The sequence below is a fragment of the Cetorhinus maximus genome, chromosome 1, assembly GCF_964194155.1.
Source record: "Cetorhinus maximus chromosome 1, sCetMax3.hap1.1, whole genome shotgun sequence".
Lineage (NCBI taxonomy): Eukaryota > Metazoa > Chordata > Chondrichthyes > Lamniformes > Cetorhinidae > Cetorhinus > Cetorhinus maximus.
This window is the reverse complement of record NC_135879.1, coordinates 248185589-248202760: the sequence shown is the minus strand read 5'-3', so window position 1 is coordinate 248202760 and position 17172 is coordinate 248185589. Positions and strand designations below refer to the sequence as shown.

Sequence of the window (17172 nt, the reverse complement as noted above, 5' to 3'; positions counted from 1 at the left end):
ACCCTGCTGAATAAACACATCCCAGTACAGTTACACAGTGAGTAACTCTTACCCTGCTGAATAAACACATCCCAGTACAGTTACACAGGGAGTAATCCTTACCCTGCTGAATAAACACATCCCAGTACAGTTACACAGTGAGTAATCCTTACCCTGCTGAATAAACACATCCCAGTACAGTTACACAGTGAGTAACCCTTACCCTGCTGAATAAACACATCCCAGTACAGTTACACAGTGAGTAACCCTTACCCTGCTGAATAAACACATCCCAGTACAGTTACACAGTGAGTAATTCTTACTCTGCTGAATAAACATATTCCAGTACAGTTACACAGTGAGTAATCCTTACCCTGCTGAATAAACACATCCCAGTATAGTTACACAGTGAGTAATCCATACCCTGCTGAATAAACACATCCCAATACAGTTACACAGTGAGTTACTCTTACCCTGCTGAATAAACACATCCCAGTACAGTCATACAGTGAGTAACCCTTACTCTGCTGAATAAACACATCCCAGTACAGTCACACAGTGAGTAACCATTACCCTGCTGAATAAACACATCCCAGTACAGTTACACAGTGAGTAACTCTTACCCTGCTGAATAAACACATCCCAGTACAGTCACACAGTGAGTAATCCTTACCCTGCTGAATAAACACATCCCAGTACAGTTACACAGTGAGTAATCCTTACCCTGCTGAATAAACACATCCCAGTACAGTTACACAGTGAGTAACCCTTACCCTGCTGAATAAACACATCCCAGTACAGTTACACAGTGAGTAACCCTTACCCTGCTGAATAAACACATCCCAGTACAGTTACACAGTGAGTAATCCTTACTCTGCTGAATAAACATATTCCAGTACAGTTACACAGTGAGTAATCCTTACCCTGCTGAATAAACACATCCCAGTATAGTTACACAGTGAGTAACCATTACCCTGCTGAATAAACACATCCCAATACAGTTACACAGTGAGTTACTCTTACCCAGCTGAATAAACACATCCCAGTACAGTTACACAGTGAGTAACCCTTACCCTGCTGAATAAACACATCCCTGTATAGTTACACAGTGAGTAATCCTTACCCTGCTGAATAAACACATCCCAGTACAGTTACACAGTGAGTAATCCTTACCCTGCTGAATAAACACATTCCAGTACAGTCGCACAGTGAGTAACAACTACACCAATTGAACTAACAGGCTACAGGTTCAATATTTATGTCCAGTTTTCACCAAACTGAGTAACAATCTGAGGAGAGATTGTCAGGTTTTTTTACCTGAGTCCTGAGCAGATGCTTGCAGAGACCTGGGATCCGGGGAATTTTCTGACGGAGCCCTCATAGCAGCAGCGATACTGTAGAAAGATGGTTAAATCTGAGCATTAAAGTTCCTGATGTTATGTTACTAATAACATCCCATGGGAGCTCACTGGCAACTTTTCCATATAATAAATGGCATTACCAGTTTGTGTAACAAAAACAATGAAAGTATCTTAGACAGCAGAGCCTGGGGATTTCAGATTGATTAACACTGGAGAGAGACCCATAGAAGGATGAAACAGAGGGTGTCAAGATTCATTGAAAGTGGCCAGTCATCCACCTCCCAGACTGTGCTCCATGGTCACTGCAGAAACTAGAAATGTTTAATATTAATGCAACATTTGATATGTTAATGATAAGTGCCAAGAAACATTCGCACCACATGTGTGCCAGGCAATGACCATCACCAACAAGAGTGGATCCATCCATTTTCCCTTAACATGCACCTAATGACCCACCATCAACGTCCTGGAGTCTACCACTGACCAGAAACTAAACTGCACCAGCCATATAAATACTGTGGCTACAAGAGTAGGTCAGAGGGTGGGAATTCTGTGGAGAGTCATTCATCTCCTAACTCTCCCAAGTCTGTCCACCACCTCTAGGGCACAAGTCAGGCATGTGATGGAACACTCTCCACTTGCCTGGATGAGTGCGGCTCCAACAACACTCAAGAAGCTCGACACCATCCAGGACAAGCAGCCCGCTTGATTGTCACCCCTTCCACAAACAGTCACTCCTTCCACCTCCAACACACAGTAGCAGCAGTGTGTGCCATCTATAAGATGGAGGAACTAGCAGGAAGAGGCAAGAGGAATATATATCCACATTCAGTGCATTTAAAAATCAATGAATTTCAGTCTGGTCTCAGTTTCCAAGAATTTTCTCACCAGTTCAGTCTCCTTCTCTGTCACTAGAGTCCCATTTGGATCATAGTGCGATACCTGGAACCCTCTCGGCAAAAGGAGACTGTGAAAGAAAAACAGAAAGGAGCAAATTTTGATTGAATTAAAGTGAACACCAGAGTCAGTTAGCACTAGTCTGTCCATATAGGATGTACACTATCTGAACATGGGAGTGAGATATTGAGTGGTACACCACAATAAACTCTACTAATATAGCAAGGGAAGAACAGAACAAAGCTGAGTTACCAAACAGAAATTTTGCTTGGTACAAACTCATTTCTCTATGTTCCTGCTCCATGATATGTTCCCATTTTACAATTATTGCTCTGGGGGATGGTCTGACTTGTAGTAAAAGTTTCACTTCTCATTCGGAATGTGCAGCTCTAGGTTACTGTGTGTGTACATCAGACTATTCTCTTCTTGCACCTATTCTCCTCTCTTGCAATGACAGTATTGCTGGGAGCTGGGAGTTCTCTCTACAAACACAAACACTTTCGCCATGTAGGGCTAAACTTAATTTGACAGCAGGTTGGGCATCAATAAGTACTGTTGAAAAGGAGAAACAAGATGTACAGTGGAGCTGGGAGAGATAGAGTTCAAAAATACAGAATGAAGTGGGATCAAAGAAAATTACAAGAAGTCTAAGTTAAGTTTAAAGTGCATGTGCGCAAATACACAAAGAATGATAGCTGAAATTACATATAGTCAGATATGGTGTATGTACAGGAAAATTCAAGGAAGAGAAAAAGAGTGGTAGCGGTTTTAAATATGGAAAACAGCTTTAACATGACTTGGTCACCAAATAATGGGAAGGAAACACATGAATAGATGTGCAAAGGAATGATTGAGATGTCTAAGATTTATAGAATAACGATAATAGGAGTCTTTAACAGGCCCAGTATTGAACTGGGCAGTGATTGTTTTATACAATCATGTGATGCAGACATCATGGAAAGGTCAGCATTTATTGCCCATCTCTAAATGTCCTTTATAGAAGACCTTGTGGTGCAGTGGGCAGCCTCTCTGCTTCTGAACCAAATGCTCTGGGCTCAAGTACCATTCCAGGACTTGATGGCCAAGTTCATTACAACCAAACAGGTTACGGGTCAAATGGCAGCTGTAAGACTGGGTGATATTCCTGGTCAGCCAGGTAATGGGAAGAAATTGCAGCCTCTACTATCACTATCCATAGCTCCAACATATATGCAAAAGTGTATATTGCCACAGGACCTCAGACACCTTGGGGGGTGCCGGTTGACTCAGTTGGCTTGACGACCAGTGTGAATCTGTTTGGTGCCAAAAGCATGGGATTCAATTCCTGTGCTGGCTGGGGTGGATTTAGGACCTGCCTCCTTGTCTTGCCTGTGGTGGACGTTGTGTGCCATGAGTCAGACCTGTCTTCAGACAGAAAACTGAAGAAAAGTCCTTCAGAAGGTGATGCTCTGAACTGCAGCAGTCCTCTGGTGTAGACGCACCCATGGTGCTGTCAGGAAGGGAGTTCCAGGATTTTGAACCGGTGACAGTGAAGAAACGACAATACAGTTCCAAGTCAGGATGGTGTGTGACTTGGGAACGAACTTGCAAGTGGTGTTCCCATGCAGCTGCTACCCTTGTCCACCTAGGCGGTAGAGGTTGAGTGTTTCAAAGGGCTGCATCTTCCGGTCAGTGAGTGGGGGCGGGGTCTGCTTGCCGATGTGTAAAATGATGCAGGCTGACGTCGGGCATGCATCCCAATGTCACCCTGCAGCATTTAGATTTTCAGTTCGGCAGACGCACAGCCAAGTTGGCTGCAGGCCCGTCGAACTGTCAGCGGCCACTTAACGCCTTTAAAAAATTAATTAACCCAATTAATGGACCTGCCCATCCAATCGTAAGGCTAGGTGGGCAGGCGAAGAGACTAGGTGGCCTTCCGAAAAAACATGAAACCTCATCCACGGGCGGGAGGAGGTTTCATGAGGGATTTAAAATGTGTGTACATTTTTTAAAAAAAAGTAATTGCAATGTCCCGACTCATGTGACAGTGTCACACGAGGGGACATGTCAGGAATAATTTTTTCTCCCTTTAATAAAGTTTTCAATCCTGAGCTGAGCTCCCTGAGGCAGCACTTTGCCTCAGGGAGATCCGTGTGCTCTTTCTCGCACATGCGTGAAGAAGCGCACTCCCGGCTCAGGGAATCTCCCCCCTCCACGCCCCCACAGGGAGCCCACAGCGCTTCCGGGCGAACGTCACGCTGGGCGGGCATTAATTGGCCTGCCCGCGGAAAATGGCGGCGCAGCCCCGACTGAGGGCGCTGATCGGGAATCTGCCTGCACCCACACAACCCCCCCCGACAGGGGGAAAATGCTGCCCAAAGGTGCTGCTGAAGGAGCCTTGGTGAGTTGCTGCAGTGCAACTTGGACATGCTACACACTGTGGTGGTGGGGGGAGGGGATATTTAAGAGAGCGAATGGGATGCTGATCAAGCAGGCTGCTTTGCCTTGGATGTTGTTGAGTGTATTGAATGTTTTTTAGGGCTGCACTTATCTAGCTGCATGGAGCAAGGAGTCTAATTCCATGGAGGAATGCGTCACCAAAGTACTAAACTCGGGGAATTTGGCACCATGAGAAAAAGCTGCTGTTCTGGTTTTTAAATACTAAAGAATGAGGAGTGGTCCAAGAAAGGAAGCAGGAGGTAGTGGAAGCTGATGTCGGGAGGATTAAATTGAATTCAATAGCTTAACAACTACGGGCTAGTTTCCAAAAAAGGAAATAGATAGGCAGCTGAGTCCTGTTGTTTGAAATATCTGTGCCATGTGAAAAATTCAGGATGTGTCATATGTCTTGGGGGACTACATGTGTTGGAAGGAGCTCCAGCTATTTGAGTTTAAGCTTAGTTTCAGGGCTTGAGGGACAGCTGGATCTGGGGAAAATCAAGGAGGCCATGACTTTCCTGGATTATAGTTCCAGGAGGTGTCCATCCCATATGCAATGAGAGTTCATCATAGTAGATGGGTGGCCATCTGAACAGGTAGGAAGAAGCAGGAAGTGCTGGAGTGTTTGGGAAGTGTGCAAGTCACAAATCGGCACTCAACATCAGAGACTGCTGGAGTGGCAACACCTTGAAGGAATGCACTTCAGACCATGGCACTGATGGGCAAGGGACTGCACAGCAGGAAACAATAGAGAGTAGAAGTGCAGTCAATATAGGAGATTCCATAATCAGGAGACAGAAGGGGATTTCTGTGACTGTGAAGTCCCTCATGGTGTGTTGCCTCCCTACACCCCAGTGTCATGAAGAGATAATAATGTCTTTAATGTTATTGGAAATTATTTTTTAAAATAGAGTTCTAGTGAGGTCTGTGTCTATGTGTGTGTCTATGTGTACCTCAATTGGATTAAAGCCGGCTAGTCTGGGTGCTTTAATGTATAGTAGTTTTGAGATGTTAATTTGGTAAACGTAAGGAGGGTGGACAGTAAAGTGTAAATTTGCATTTGTCAAAATAAACCATTCAAGACTGCAGGTGAAATATTACACCTAGCTATGTGCCAAGCAATGTGTTTTTTTTCATCTTACTAATAAAATTGGTGTGATGAACGGATGTTATTGTTAGAAGCATTAAAGTTAAAAGCCTAGTGATACAATGGAAAATTTACATTTAAAGAGAAAGATATGTATAAAGGGGAAAGGAAATTGTGTGTAAGGTAGAGGCATTTTAAGATCCAACAAATGTGAGAAGCCTCCAGCCTGTAAGCCTCAAGCTGCTGTCTGCAAAGACCCAGAGCTGAAAGAAACTAATTTTGAATGTGACTGTCCAGGATGTGCTTTGCCAAGTGTCTGTTTAAATCTACGAGATTTACTGTTGCATTGACGAGGGTGTAACTGAGAGTCAGATTAATTAGTGGATTTTTGAAGTTACTATAGTAGTAATTTTGTAGACATATGTGTGTTTACAATATTTCTTGTATTAATAAATGTTTAATTTAGTTTTATTAAAAACCTCTTGAGACTTGGTGGTCTTATTGCTACTGAATTGAAAGCCTGCATCTCAAAACAGACAAATTGCAAATCTGGGTTATGACAGTTGTTTCAAGTTTCCCTCTAGGATTTGAACAACTCAGCCTTTACCATTGGCTGTTATAATACCAGGGTAAAGGATGTCAAGGAGAAGGTGCAGAATATTCTGCAGTGGAAAAGGAGTGAGCCAGGAGTTAATGTACATTTCGGTACCAAACACATGGAAAGCACAGGCACTGAGGTCCTATAGTCAGATTTTGAGGTGCTCGGGAGGAAGTTAAAAAGTGGGGCCTTGAAGATAGAAATCTCTGGTTTACTCCCAGTGGCAAACACTGGCAAGAATAAAAATAGGAAGAAAGTGAGGATTAATGTGTGACTTGAGGCATGTTGCAGCAGGGAGCATTTCAGATTCTTGGGGCATTGGGACCATTTCTGGGGCAGGAGGCACGTATTCAAAAGAGGCTGATATCACCTCAAAAGGATTGGGACCAATGTCCTCACAGTGAGGTTCACTAGTGTGTTTGGTGAGGGTTTAAACCAAATTGGCAGGGGTGGGCACCAACATATAGAAGTAGAAAAGAGGAACAAGGTGCATAAAGGAGTGAGAGGGTTGGATAGTACTGGAGAAGGAAGTAGTTTCATTTTAGATAGGAGCAGATGAAGAACTACAATGATTACAATGATAAGTTTATGGGAGGAGGTGGTGTGGTATTGCCATTGAACTAGTATGCCAGAGACCCAGGGTAATGCTCTGGGGACCTGGATTCGAATCTCACCACAACCAATGGTGAAATTTAATTCAATAAAAATCCAGAATTCAAAGTCTGATGATGACCACAATTGTTGTAAAAAAAAACATCTGGTTCAGTAATGCCCTTTAAGGAAGGGAATCTACTGTCCTTGTCTGGTCTGGCTTACATGTGGCTCCAGGCCCACAGCAATGTGGTTGACTCTTAAATGCCCTTTAAACAAGGGAAATTAAGGATGGGCAGTAAATGCTGGTAGCCAGTGACACCTATGAATGGATAAAAAAATATAATGATAAAAACAAAAAGCTAAAAGCTACTGCGGATGCTGGAAATCCAAAACAAAATAAAAACAGAATTACCTGGAAAAACTCAGCAAGTCTGGCAGCATCGGCGGAGAAGAAATCAGTCAACGTTTCGAGCCCTCATGGCCCTTCAGCAGAACTGAAGCATAGTTTCAACAAAGGGCCTTTGTTGAAACTATGCTTCAGTTCTGCTGAAGGGCCATGAGGGCTCGAAACGTTGACTGATTTCTTCTCCGCCGATGCTGCCAGACTTGCTGAGTTTTTCCAGGTAATTCTGTTTTTATTTTGTAAAAAAATATAATGCCTGTCTGTAAACACAAACCATTGACTTTAGTGGCATCAGTAAATCCCACCAGCAGGCAGGGCTGGGAAATCCTGCCCAAAATGTAAGGGATAAGGTTCATGAGTTGTGGAAATATGATCTAGTGGTCATAACAAGGGTGACATTGGCGAAGATTGGTGTTTAATATTTACAGATTAAATGTTTTGAGAAAATAGAGAAAGGAAAAAGTGAGGTGGGGTATCAGCACTGATTAGTGAAGACATTGTAGTGCTGGAAATAAGAGAGGTTGTCCTTGAGGGGTCAAGGACAGTATCCATTTGCTTAGAGTCGAGAAGCAAAAATTGTATGATCATGCTACTGGGGGTATTTTATCGGCCTCTACACAGTGAGAGAGATAGTCAAGAGTAAATCGCAGAGATGTGTAAGGATTAGAGTATGATAGTGGCAGACTGAAATGGCTTACATGAATAGGATAAATAATTGAAAGGGAACAATCTACAGGGCCACAGGGCATGGGCAGGAGAGTGGGATTAATTGGACAGCTCTACCAAAGAGCTAACAGATGTACATTGGGTTGGATGGAATCCCATGCTTTATCAATCCAACGACTGGCGTGCCACAGGGATCAATACTGAGGCCTCAACTTTTTACGTTCACATAAATGGTTTGGACGAAGGGACTGAATGGATGCCTGCTAAATTTGCTGATGATACAAAGATAGCCAGGAAAGTAGTTGTGAAGAGAATATAAGGAGGTTACAAAGGGATACAGATAGGTTAAATGAATGGGAAAAGATCTGGTAAATGGATCTGGCTTATCAATAGCCTGCTCACTGATGCCCAGTTTGGGTTCTGCCAGGGCCACTCAGCTCCTGACCTCATTACAGCCTTGGTTAAAACATGGACAAAAGAGCTGAACGCCCGAGGTGAGGTGAGAGTGACTGCCCTTGACATCAAGGTAGTGTTTGACCGAGTGTGGCATCAAGGAGCCCTAGCAAAACTGGAGTCAATAGGAATCAGGGGGAAAACTTTCCACTGATTGGAGTCATACCTAGCACAAAGGATATGGTTGTGTTTGTTGGAGGTCAGTCATCTCAACTCCAGGACATCTCTGCAGGAGTTCCTCAGGGTAGTGTCCTCGGCCCAACCATCTTCAGCTGCTTCGTCAATGACCTTCCTTCCATCATAAGGTCAGAAGTGAGGATGTTCGTTGATGATTGCACAATGTTCAACACCATTCACGACTCCTCAGATACTGAAGCAGTCCATGTCCAAATGCAGCAAGACCTGGACAATATCTAGACTTGGGTTGACAAGTGGCAAGTAACATTCACGCCACCCAAGTGTCAGGCGATGACCATCTCCAACAAGAGAGAATCCAACCATCATCCCTTGATGTTCAATGGCATTACCATCACTGAATCCCCCACTGTCAACATCCTGGGAGTTACCATTGACCAGAAACTGAACTGGACTAGCCATATAAATACTATGGTTACAAGAGCAGGTCAGAGGCTAGGCAGATGCAACAAACAACTCACCTCCTGACTCCCCAAAGCCTGTCTATCATCTACAAGGCACAAATCAGGAGTGTAATAGAATACTCCCCACTTGCTTAGATGAATGCAGTTCCCACAACACTCAAGAAGCTTGACACTGTCCAGGACAAAGCATCCCACCCACAAACTCCCTCCACCACCGACGCACAGTAGCAGCAGTGGGCATCATCTACAAGATGGACTGCAGGAATTTAGCAAGGTTCCTTCAACAGCACCTTCCAAACCCATGACCACTACCATTTAGAAGGACAAGGGCAGCAGATAGATGGAACACCATCACCTGGAAGTTCTCCGAGTCACTCACCATCCTGACTTGGAAATATATCGCCGTTCCTTCACTGTCACTGGGTCAAAATCCTAGAATTCCCTTCTTAACAGGTTTACCTACACCACATGGACTGCAGCGGTTCAAGAAGGCAGCTCACCACCACCTTCTCAAGGGCAACTAGGGATGGGCAATAAATGCTGGCCTAGCCAGCGAAGCCCATATCCTGTGAATGAAAATAAAAAAAAGTACAAAGTGGGCAAATGTGAATTTGTCCATTTTGGCAGGAAGAATAAAAAAAACATATCTAAATAGTGGGAGATTGCAGAGCTCTGAGATGCAGAGGGATTTGTGTGTCCTAGTGCATGAATCACAAAAGGTTAGCATGCAGGTACAGCAGGTAATTAGGAAAGCTAATAAAACATTATCATTTATTGTGAGGGGAATTGTTTACAAAAGTAGGAAGGTTATGCTTCAGTTGCACAGGGCACTGGTTAGACCACGTTTAGATTATTGTGTACAGTATTGGTCTCCTAATCAATGAAGGATGTAAATGCATTGGAAGCAGTTCAGGGAAGGTTTACTGGACTAATTCTTGGAATGGGCAGGCTGTCTTATGAGGAAAGGTTGGACAGACTAGGCTTGTATCCGCTGGAGTTTAGAAGAGTAAGAGGTGACTTGATTGGAACATGTAAGATCCTGAGAGGTTTTGACAGGGTTGATGTGGAGAGGATGTTTCCTTTTGAAGGAAAATCTAGAACTAGGGGTCGCTGTTTAACATTAAGGGGGTCACCCATTTAAGACAGAGATGAGGAGAAAATGTTTCCCTCAGGGAGTTTTTTCTTTCTGCAGTTCTTTTCCACAAAAGGTGATGGAAGCAGAGTCTTTGAATATTTTGAAGGCAGAGTTAGATAGATTTTTGATAAACAAAGGGGTGAGGGATTATCAGGGGCAGGTGGGAATGTGGGGTTGAGGTTACCGTCAGGTCAGCCATGATCTTATTGCATGGTGGAGCAGACTCGAGGGACTGAGTGGCCTACTCCTGCTCCTAATTCGTATGTTCCTATGGCCAGGACAGCTACCACATGGGTTAGGTTCACAGACATACTTCTTCTATGTTTTTCTATTGTGAACATTTTGGAGAGGATGGATATTTAATATGAAATAGAAATTGCTTGCTGACCATCCACACAGAGGACAAGTGTTATGACCGCTGCAGTAGGCAAAGCTCAGTTATTTAAAAATCCCAGAGAGAAACTTTAAACAATTGTCATAACCCATCATTTGAAGTGTTATGTTTGAGATGCAACTCTAAACTCAGGAATCATCAGTTCTCATAGAATCACAGAATCACAGAGTCACACAGTGCAGAAGAGGCCCTTCGGCCCATCGAGTCTGCACTGACACATGAGAAACACCTGACCGACCTATCTAATCCCATTTACTAGCACTTGGCCCATAGACTTGAATGTTATGACGTGCCAATTGCTCATCCAGGTACTTTTTAAAGGATGTGAGGCAACCCGCCTCCACCACCCTCCCAGGCAGTGCATTCCAGACCATCACCACCCTCTGGGTAAAAAGGTTTTTCCTCACATCCTCCCTAAACCTCCTGCCCCTCACCATGAACTTATGTCCCCTCGTGACTGACCCTTCAACTAAGGGGAACAGCTGCTCCCTATCCACCCTGTCCATGCCCCTCATAATCTTGTACACCTCGATCAGGTGACCCCTCAATCTTCTCTGCTCCAACGAAAACAACCCAAGTCTATCCAACCTCTCTTCATAATTTAAATGTTTCATCCCAGGCAACATCCTGGTGAATCTCCTCTGCACCCCCTCCAGTGCAATCACATCCTTCCTATAATGTGGCGACCAGAACTGCACACAGTACTCCAACTGTGGCCTCACCAAGGTTCTATACAACACCAACAGGACCTCCCTACTTTTGTAATCTATGCCTCGATTGACAAAGGCAAGTGTCCCATATGCCTTTTTCACCACCCCACTAACATGCCCCTTCACCTCCAGAGATCTATGGACACACACGCCAAGGTCCCTTTGTTCCTCAGAACTTCCTAGTGTCATGCCATTCATTGAATACTTCCTTGTCAAATTACTCCTTCCAAAGTGTATCACCTCACACTTTTCAGGGTTAAATTCCATCTGACACTTATCTGCCCATTCGACCATCCCGTCTATATCTTCCTGTAGCCCAAGACACTCAACCTCACTGTTAACCACCCGGCCAATCTTTGTGTCATCCGCAAACTTACTAATCCTACCCCCCACATAGTCATCTATGTCGTTTATATAAATGACAAATAATAGGGAATAATAGGGGACCCAGCACAGATCCATGTGGTGTCCCCTTGGACACTGGCTTCTAGTCACTAAAGCATCCTTCTGTCATCACCCTCTGTCTCCTACAACTAAGCCAATTTTGAATCCACCATATAAAATTACCCTGTATCCCATGTGCATTTGCCTTCTTTATAAATCTCCCATGTGGGACCTTGTCAAAGGCTTTGCTGAAATCCATATAAACTACATCAACTGTACTACCCTCATCTACACACCTGGTCACCTCCTCAAAAAAATTCAATCAAATTTGTTAGGCATGACCTCCCTCTGGCAAAGCCATGCTGACTATCCCTGATCAAACCTTGCCTCTCCAAGTGGAGATGGATTCTCTCCTTCAGAATTTTCTCCAATAGTTTCCCTACCACTGACGTGAGACTCACTAGCCTGTAGTTCGCTGGCTTATCTCCACAACCCTTCTTAAATAGCGGAACCACATTAGCTGTTCTCCAGTCCTCTGGCACCTCCCCCGTGGCCAGAGAGGAATTAAAAATTTGGGTCAGAGCCCCTGCGATCTCCTCCCCTGCCTCCCTCAGCAGTCTGGGCCACAAATCATCCGGACCTGGAGATTTGTCCACTTTTAAGCCTGCCAATACCTCCAATACCTTGTCACTCCCTATATGAATTTGTTCAAGAACCTCGCAGTCTCTCTCCCCGAGTTCCATACCTTCATCCTCATTCTCTTGGGTGAAGACAGACGTGAAGTATTCGTTCAACACTCTACCGATGTCCTCTGGCTCCACCCATAGATTGCCCCCTTGGTCCCTAATGGGCCCTACTCTTTCCTTGGTTATCCTCTTCCCATTGATATACTTATAGAATATGTTGGGAATTTCCCTACTTTTACCAGCCAGAGCTTTCTCATATCCCCTCTTTGCTCTCCTAATTGCTTTCTTAAGCTCCACCCTGCACTTTCTGTACTCCAATAATGCCTACGCTCCCCTTGTACCTGCTAAAAGCCTCTCTTTTCCTTCTCATCATATCCTGAATATCTCTGGTCATCCATGGTTCTCTGTTCCTATCACCCTAGCGGGAACATGTTGTGCCTGTACCCTCCCCATTTCCTTTTTGAACCCCCCCCACTGCTCTTCTGTAGATTTCCCCACAAGTAACTGTTCCCAGTCTACCTTGGCCAGATGCTGGCTTATTTTACTAAAATCCACTCTGCCCCAATCCAAAACATTTTTTTGCATCTTGTCTATTTCTTTGTCCACAACAAACTTAATTTGTACCATGTTGTGGTCGCTATCGCTAAACAGCTCGCCCACCACCACATCAGCCACCTGTCCGGCTTCATTCCCCAGAATTAGGTCCAGCACTGCACCGTCCCTTGTTGGACCCTCTATATATTGACCTAAAAAGTTTTCCTGTGCACATTTCAAGAATTCCACTCCATCCAAGCCCTTAACACTATGTCTATCCCAATTATTGTTGGGAAAGTTGAAATCACCCCATATAATTACCCTATTGTTATTGTTTTTACACACCTCCGCAAATTGTGCACATATTTGCTCATCAATTTCCCGCTGACTATCTGGGGGTCTTAATAAACACCTAACAATGTGGCTGCCCCTTTTTTATTCCTAAGCTCTACCCACAAAGCTTCATTTGATGCCCCCTCCAAGATGTCATCTCCCCTTACTGCTGTAACTGACTCCTTAACTAACAATGCAACGCTTCCTCCTCTTTTACCCCCTCCCCTGTCTTGCCTGAAGATTCTATATCCCGGAATGTTGAGCTGCCAATTCTGCCCTTCCCTCAACCATGTCTCTGTGATCGCTACTATATCACAAATCCACATGTCAATCCTCACCCTTAACTCATCCATTTCATCTGTAATACTCCTGGCATTAAAGTAGAGGCCATCCAGCCTTGCCTTACTCCCAAGAATTTGAATAGCAAAGAAAAAATGCAAAGAGCACGTCTTCCCCTCTGCACCGAATTCCCACTGTGCGCCAAATTACCAAGACCCACACTCACTCTGGCTGTGTCTCACTCAGGATGAGGTCTCTCCCCTGCTCGTGTGCAAGCACACTGGTGCTTTTGTGTTTGCCCAGAATGAGGCCTTCATGAGTTGGTGTGATTTTGAACACCTTTGTCATTTGTATTCTAAAGTTTCTTTGCTTGCAGTATAAAGTTCAGACATGTCACCATGGCTGCGGGTGCCTCTTTTCTTCTGCAGGTGGATGGCTTCCAATAATGTTATAAGTGCTTTGTGGGACATTCAGCTTTATTAACAAGGCCCTTAGTTAATGTTCCTAACCATGCAGATTTTGCACTAAGGCATCGAGTATGGAGCCTACAGCCCAGGCTGGAGGTCCAAATGTGGTGCGCTAGCTGAAGGTTCATTGTATTAAAGCCTCCCGGGTGTCCCTGCCTCCCTGGAGTATGCCCAGGTCAGCATCTACCCCATCAGCATTTCCCTGTGCTTCCTCATCCTCTGAGCCACTGCTGGATTCATCATGTGCAGCCACATCCACTGCGACAAGGTCTTCATCATCAACTGCTTCCCCCCTTTCCAGCACAAGATTGTGCAGAGCGCAGCATGCTACCACTATCACTGAGACGCGATCTGGGGGGTACTGGAGTGCGCCCCCTGAGCAGTCCAGGCATCGGAAGTGCATCTTGAGAAGACCAATGTCTCTTTCTACAGCCCTTGTGGAGCCGTGGCTCCTATTGTAGCGCTGCTCAGCTTCTGTCCTTGGATGGTGGAGAGGTGTCATGAGGCACCTTCTGAGGGGATAGACCTTGTCACCCACCAGCCATCCATCCAGCCGGGCTGGAGCACTGAAGAGACCCGGCACCTGGGAATGTCTGAGGATGTAGGCGTCGTGGGAGCTGCCTGGGTACCTTGCACAGACTTGCAGAATCTGCATCCTGTGATCACACACTCTCTGAACGTTCATGGAGTGGAAGCCCTTCCTGTTGACGAAGGCACCGGGTTCACCTGCTGGCGCCTTGATGGCCACATGTGTACAGTCTATAGCACCCTGGCCAGCAATGGCCGCGAAGCCTCTGACTCACTCTGTCTGGTTTGCCTGGTCACAGCAGAAGTCGATGAAGGTCAATCCCCATCTGAACAGAGCGTCTGTAACCTGCTTGACACAAGTGTGGACAGCTGATTGGGAGACACCGCAAAGATCACCCACCGAGCCCTGGAAGGAGCCAGATGCATAGAAGTTGAGGGCAACTGTGACCTTCAGAGCCACTGGCATGGGGTGTCCACCCACACAGTTAGGGGAGATCTCAGGGCCTATTATCTGACAGATATAGTTGACTGTTTCCCTTGACAGTCGGAGCCTCCTTCGGCACTGCACCTCAGTCATATTGAGGTAGCTGCTTCGCCGCCTGTATACCCTGTATATGCAGCAGGATAGTGGCGTCTTCTACGGCCCCTTCCACCTTGGACAACCTCTTGGCCCTGCACCCCTTGTGCCTGTGCCTGTCCTCCCAAAGGCGGCTCCCCTGGAGGCTGAATGTGTATTCCTGGTCTCCTCCCCCTTCTAGCCCTCCCTTCCTCCTCAGAGGAGGTGCCTCCAGTGGAGAGTTCAGCTCCCATTCCCAGGCTAAGGGAAGGCTTCCTGAAACCTGCAGGCCCAGAAAAGATTCCTCACTGAGGAGTGCTGGCCTGAAGGTTGTGAGTCCAGACCAAGCAGCTGGTCTGCATTATGAAATATTGCAGATCACACAGGCAAGTATCAGTAACTTTGAAACATCAATATTTGACAGAGCACACTCACGACCCCACTGAGCCCTCTTATCCCGCCCGTGGATGAGGTTTATACAAATGTGTCCTACCCGCCTGCCCGTTGCGCCGACCCGAAGATCACACGGGCGCTGAAAATCGCCACCGATTGGCGCCTCAAGGACCTTAAGCGGCCCGTTAATTAATGGCGGGCGCGCGTCGGAGATCATCGCACGCCCGCCCAACAAAATATTGCGATGGTGCGCGGTGACGTCAGGACACTCGCCCGACATCACCGTGCGGCATTTTACACACGGGCATACAGGGCCTGCCCCTGCACGCCAACGGGAAAATTCTGGCTTCTATCTCTCTTACATATCAAAACTAGTACACATCAAAGCTCCCAGACCAACTGGCTTTAATCCAATTAAGCCACACCCACAGGCTAAACCTCTATTTTAAAAGAAAAATATTTTCCAATAATATTGTATACATTAATAGCTTCATGACAAGTTAAACTGAACACAAGCCCAGCAGATTGGTGATACAGCCTCATTCATCCTATTACTGCCGGGATGGGAGGAGTGTACAAATTATCAAGCCCCACTACTCGCAGCATTAATTTAACTGTTTCATTTTCTCACCAAATTAGTCAATTGTGTACCTATACCTCTGGTACCCAGAAGAAAAAAGACTCTGACCAGGCTTCTTTCAAAAGCTCGGAATGATTAATTTATTTTTAAACAAAACTTCTTTGAACAAGCTGCAAGTGCTGGTTAACACACAATTGTAATCAGGAAGTATAACTATCTATCTCTTCCTAAATAATTCCCCCAATTTGCACACAGACACACACACAGACAAACAGAGTCTCTCTGCAGAGATGGATTTTGGAGGATGGGAAGTGTAAAATAAAGGATCATGTCCACAGGGTGTCGATGCTGTCAACCTGGATTTCTCTCGTGTGAAGACAGGCTGCTGGTCCCGGTAGGTGCCTGGAAGGTCCCACCAACTGCCCAGCTTTACAGGTCCAAATGCAGACTGGTTACACCCAGATGAGGGTTCTCTGGCTACAGGTTGACAGCCAGACACAATTTCAGGCAAGGTAGAGAGAGGTAACCTTCCCTTCTCAGCTTGTTCTGCAACAAGGTTGCCTCCCAAACAAGCAGGTTCACCACTTAAGTTATTTTCCTCTCACCCATGTAATTTCCAGTAAGTTATCAGCCTTTGCCTTTTCAGTTTTTTTTCTCGATCAGTTAAAATGATTGCAGTTCAGAACAAACAACCAGATCTCCCTCAAGAACCCTAAAGGCCAGGTGATTTCCTGAAGTAGGCCTGCTTGCTGACAGTTCCAAAGTGACCTTCTTTTCAAAAATATCCCAGATTAACATCCAAATGTACAGATAAGGCCATGTTCTTCCATTTTGTAAAAAGACAAATTTAGCTTTGAGAGATATGATTCTAACACTCCTTATACAAAGTGACTCACTTATTTCTGCTGAGATCCAGTGTTAAGTCCTTTCCCTCCAGCTGCACGGAGATGCTGATGTGGTTTGGATAGCTGCTCTGCATAGGGCACAAAGAATTATTCGTTATTAGATCTGATTTACTCACTGAAGGTCCCATATTACTCACATTACTCATTCTTTTGAAGAATAAATGCATGACCACCTCCACCTTTAGGACCACCACAGAACTTAACAGAAGAAGCCGCTATCTCCTCAACTGACC

The 17172-nt window shown here is 45.2% G+C and overlaps 1 protein-coding gene across 1 annotated transcript in view; it reads right to left on the bottom strand.

The window, feature by feature from the left end:
- Positions 1-17172, bottom strand: part of LOC144680247 (disintegrin and metalloproteinase domain-containing protein 12-like) — a 378378-nt gene that overhangs the window by 294021 nt on the left and 67185 nt on the right. Inside the window, exons 3-5 of the mRNA XM_078541279.1 lie at positions 16931-17007; positions 2229-2307; positions 1297-1373 (exon numbers count right to left, since the gene is read on the bottom strand). Of these exons, the coding sequence (XP_078397405.1) occupies positions 1297-1373; positions 2229-2307; positions 16931-17007 (233 nt within the window). The remainder of the gene's footprint in view (positions 1-1296; positions 1374-2228; positions 2308-16930; positions 17008-17172) is intronic.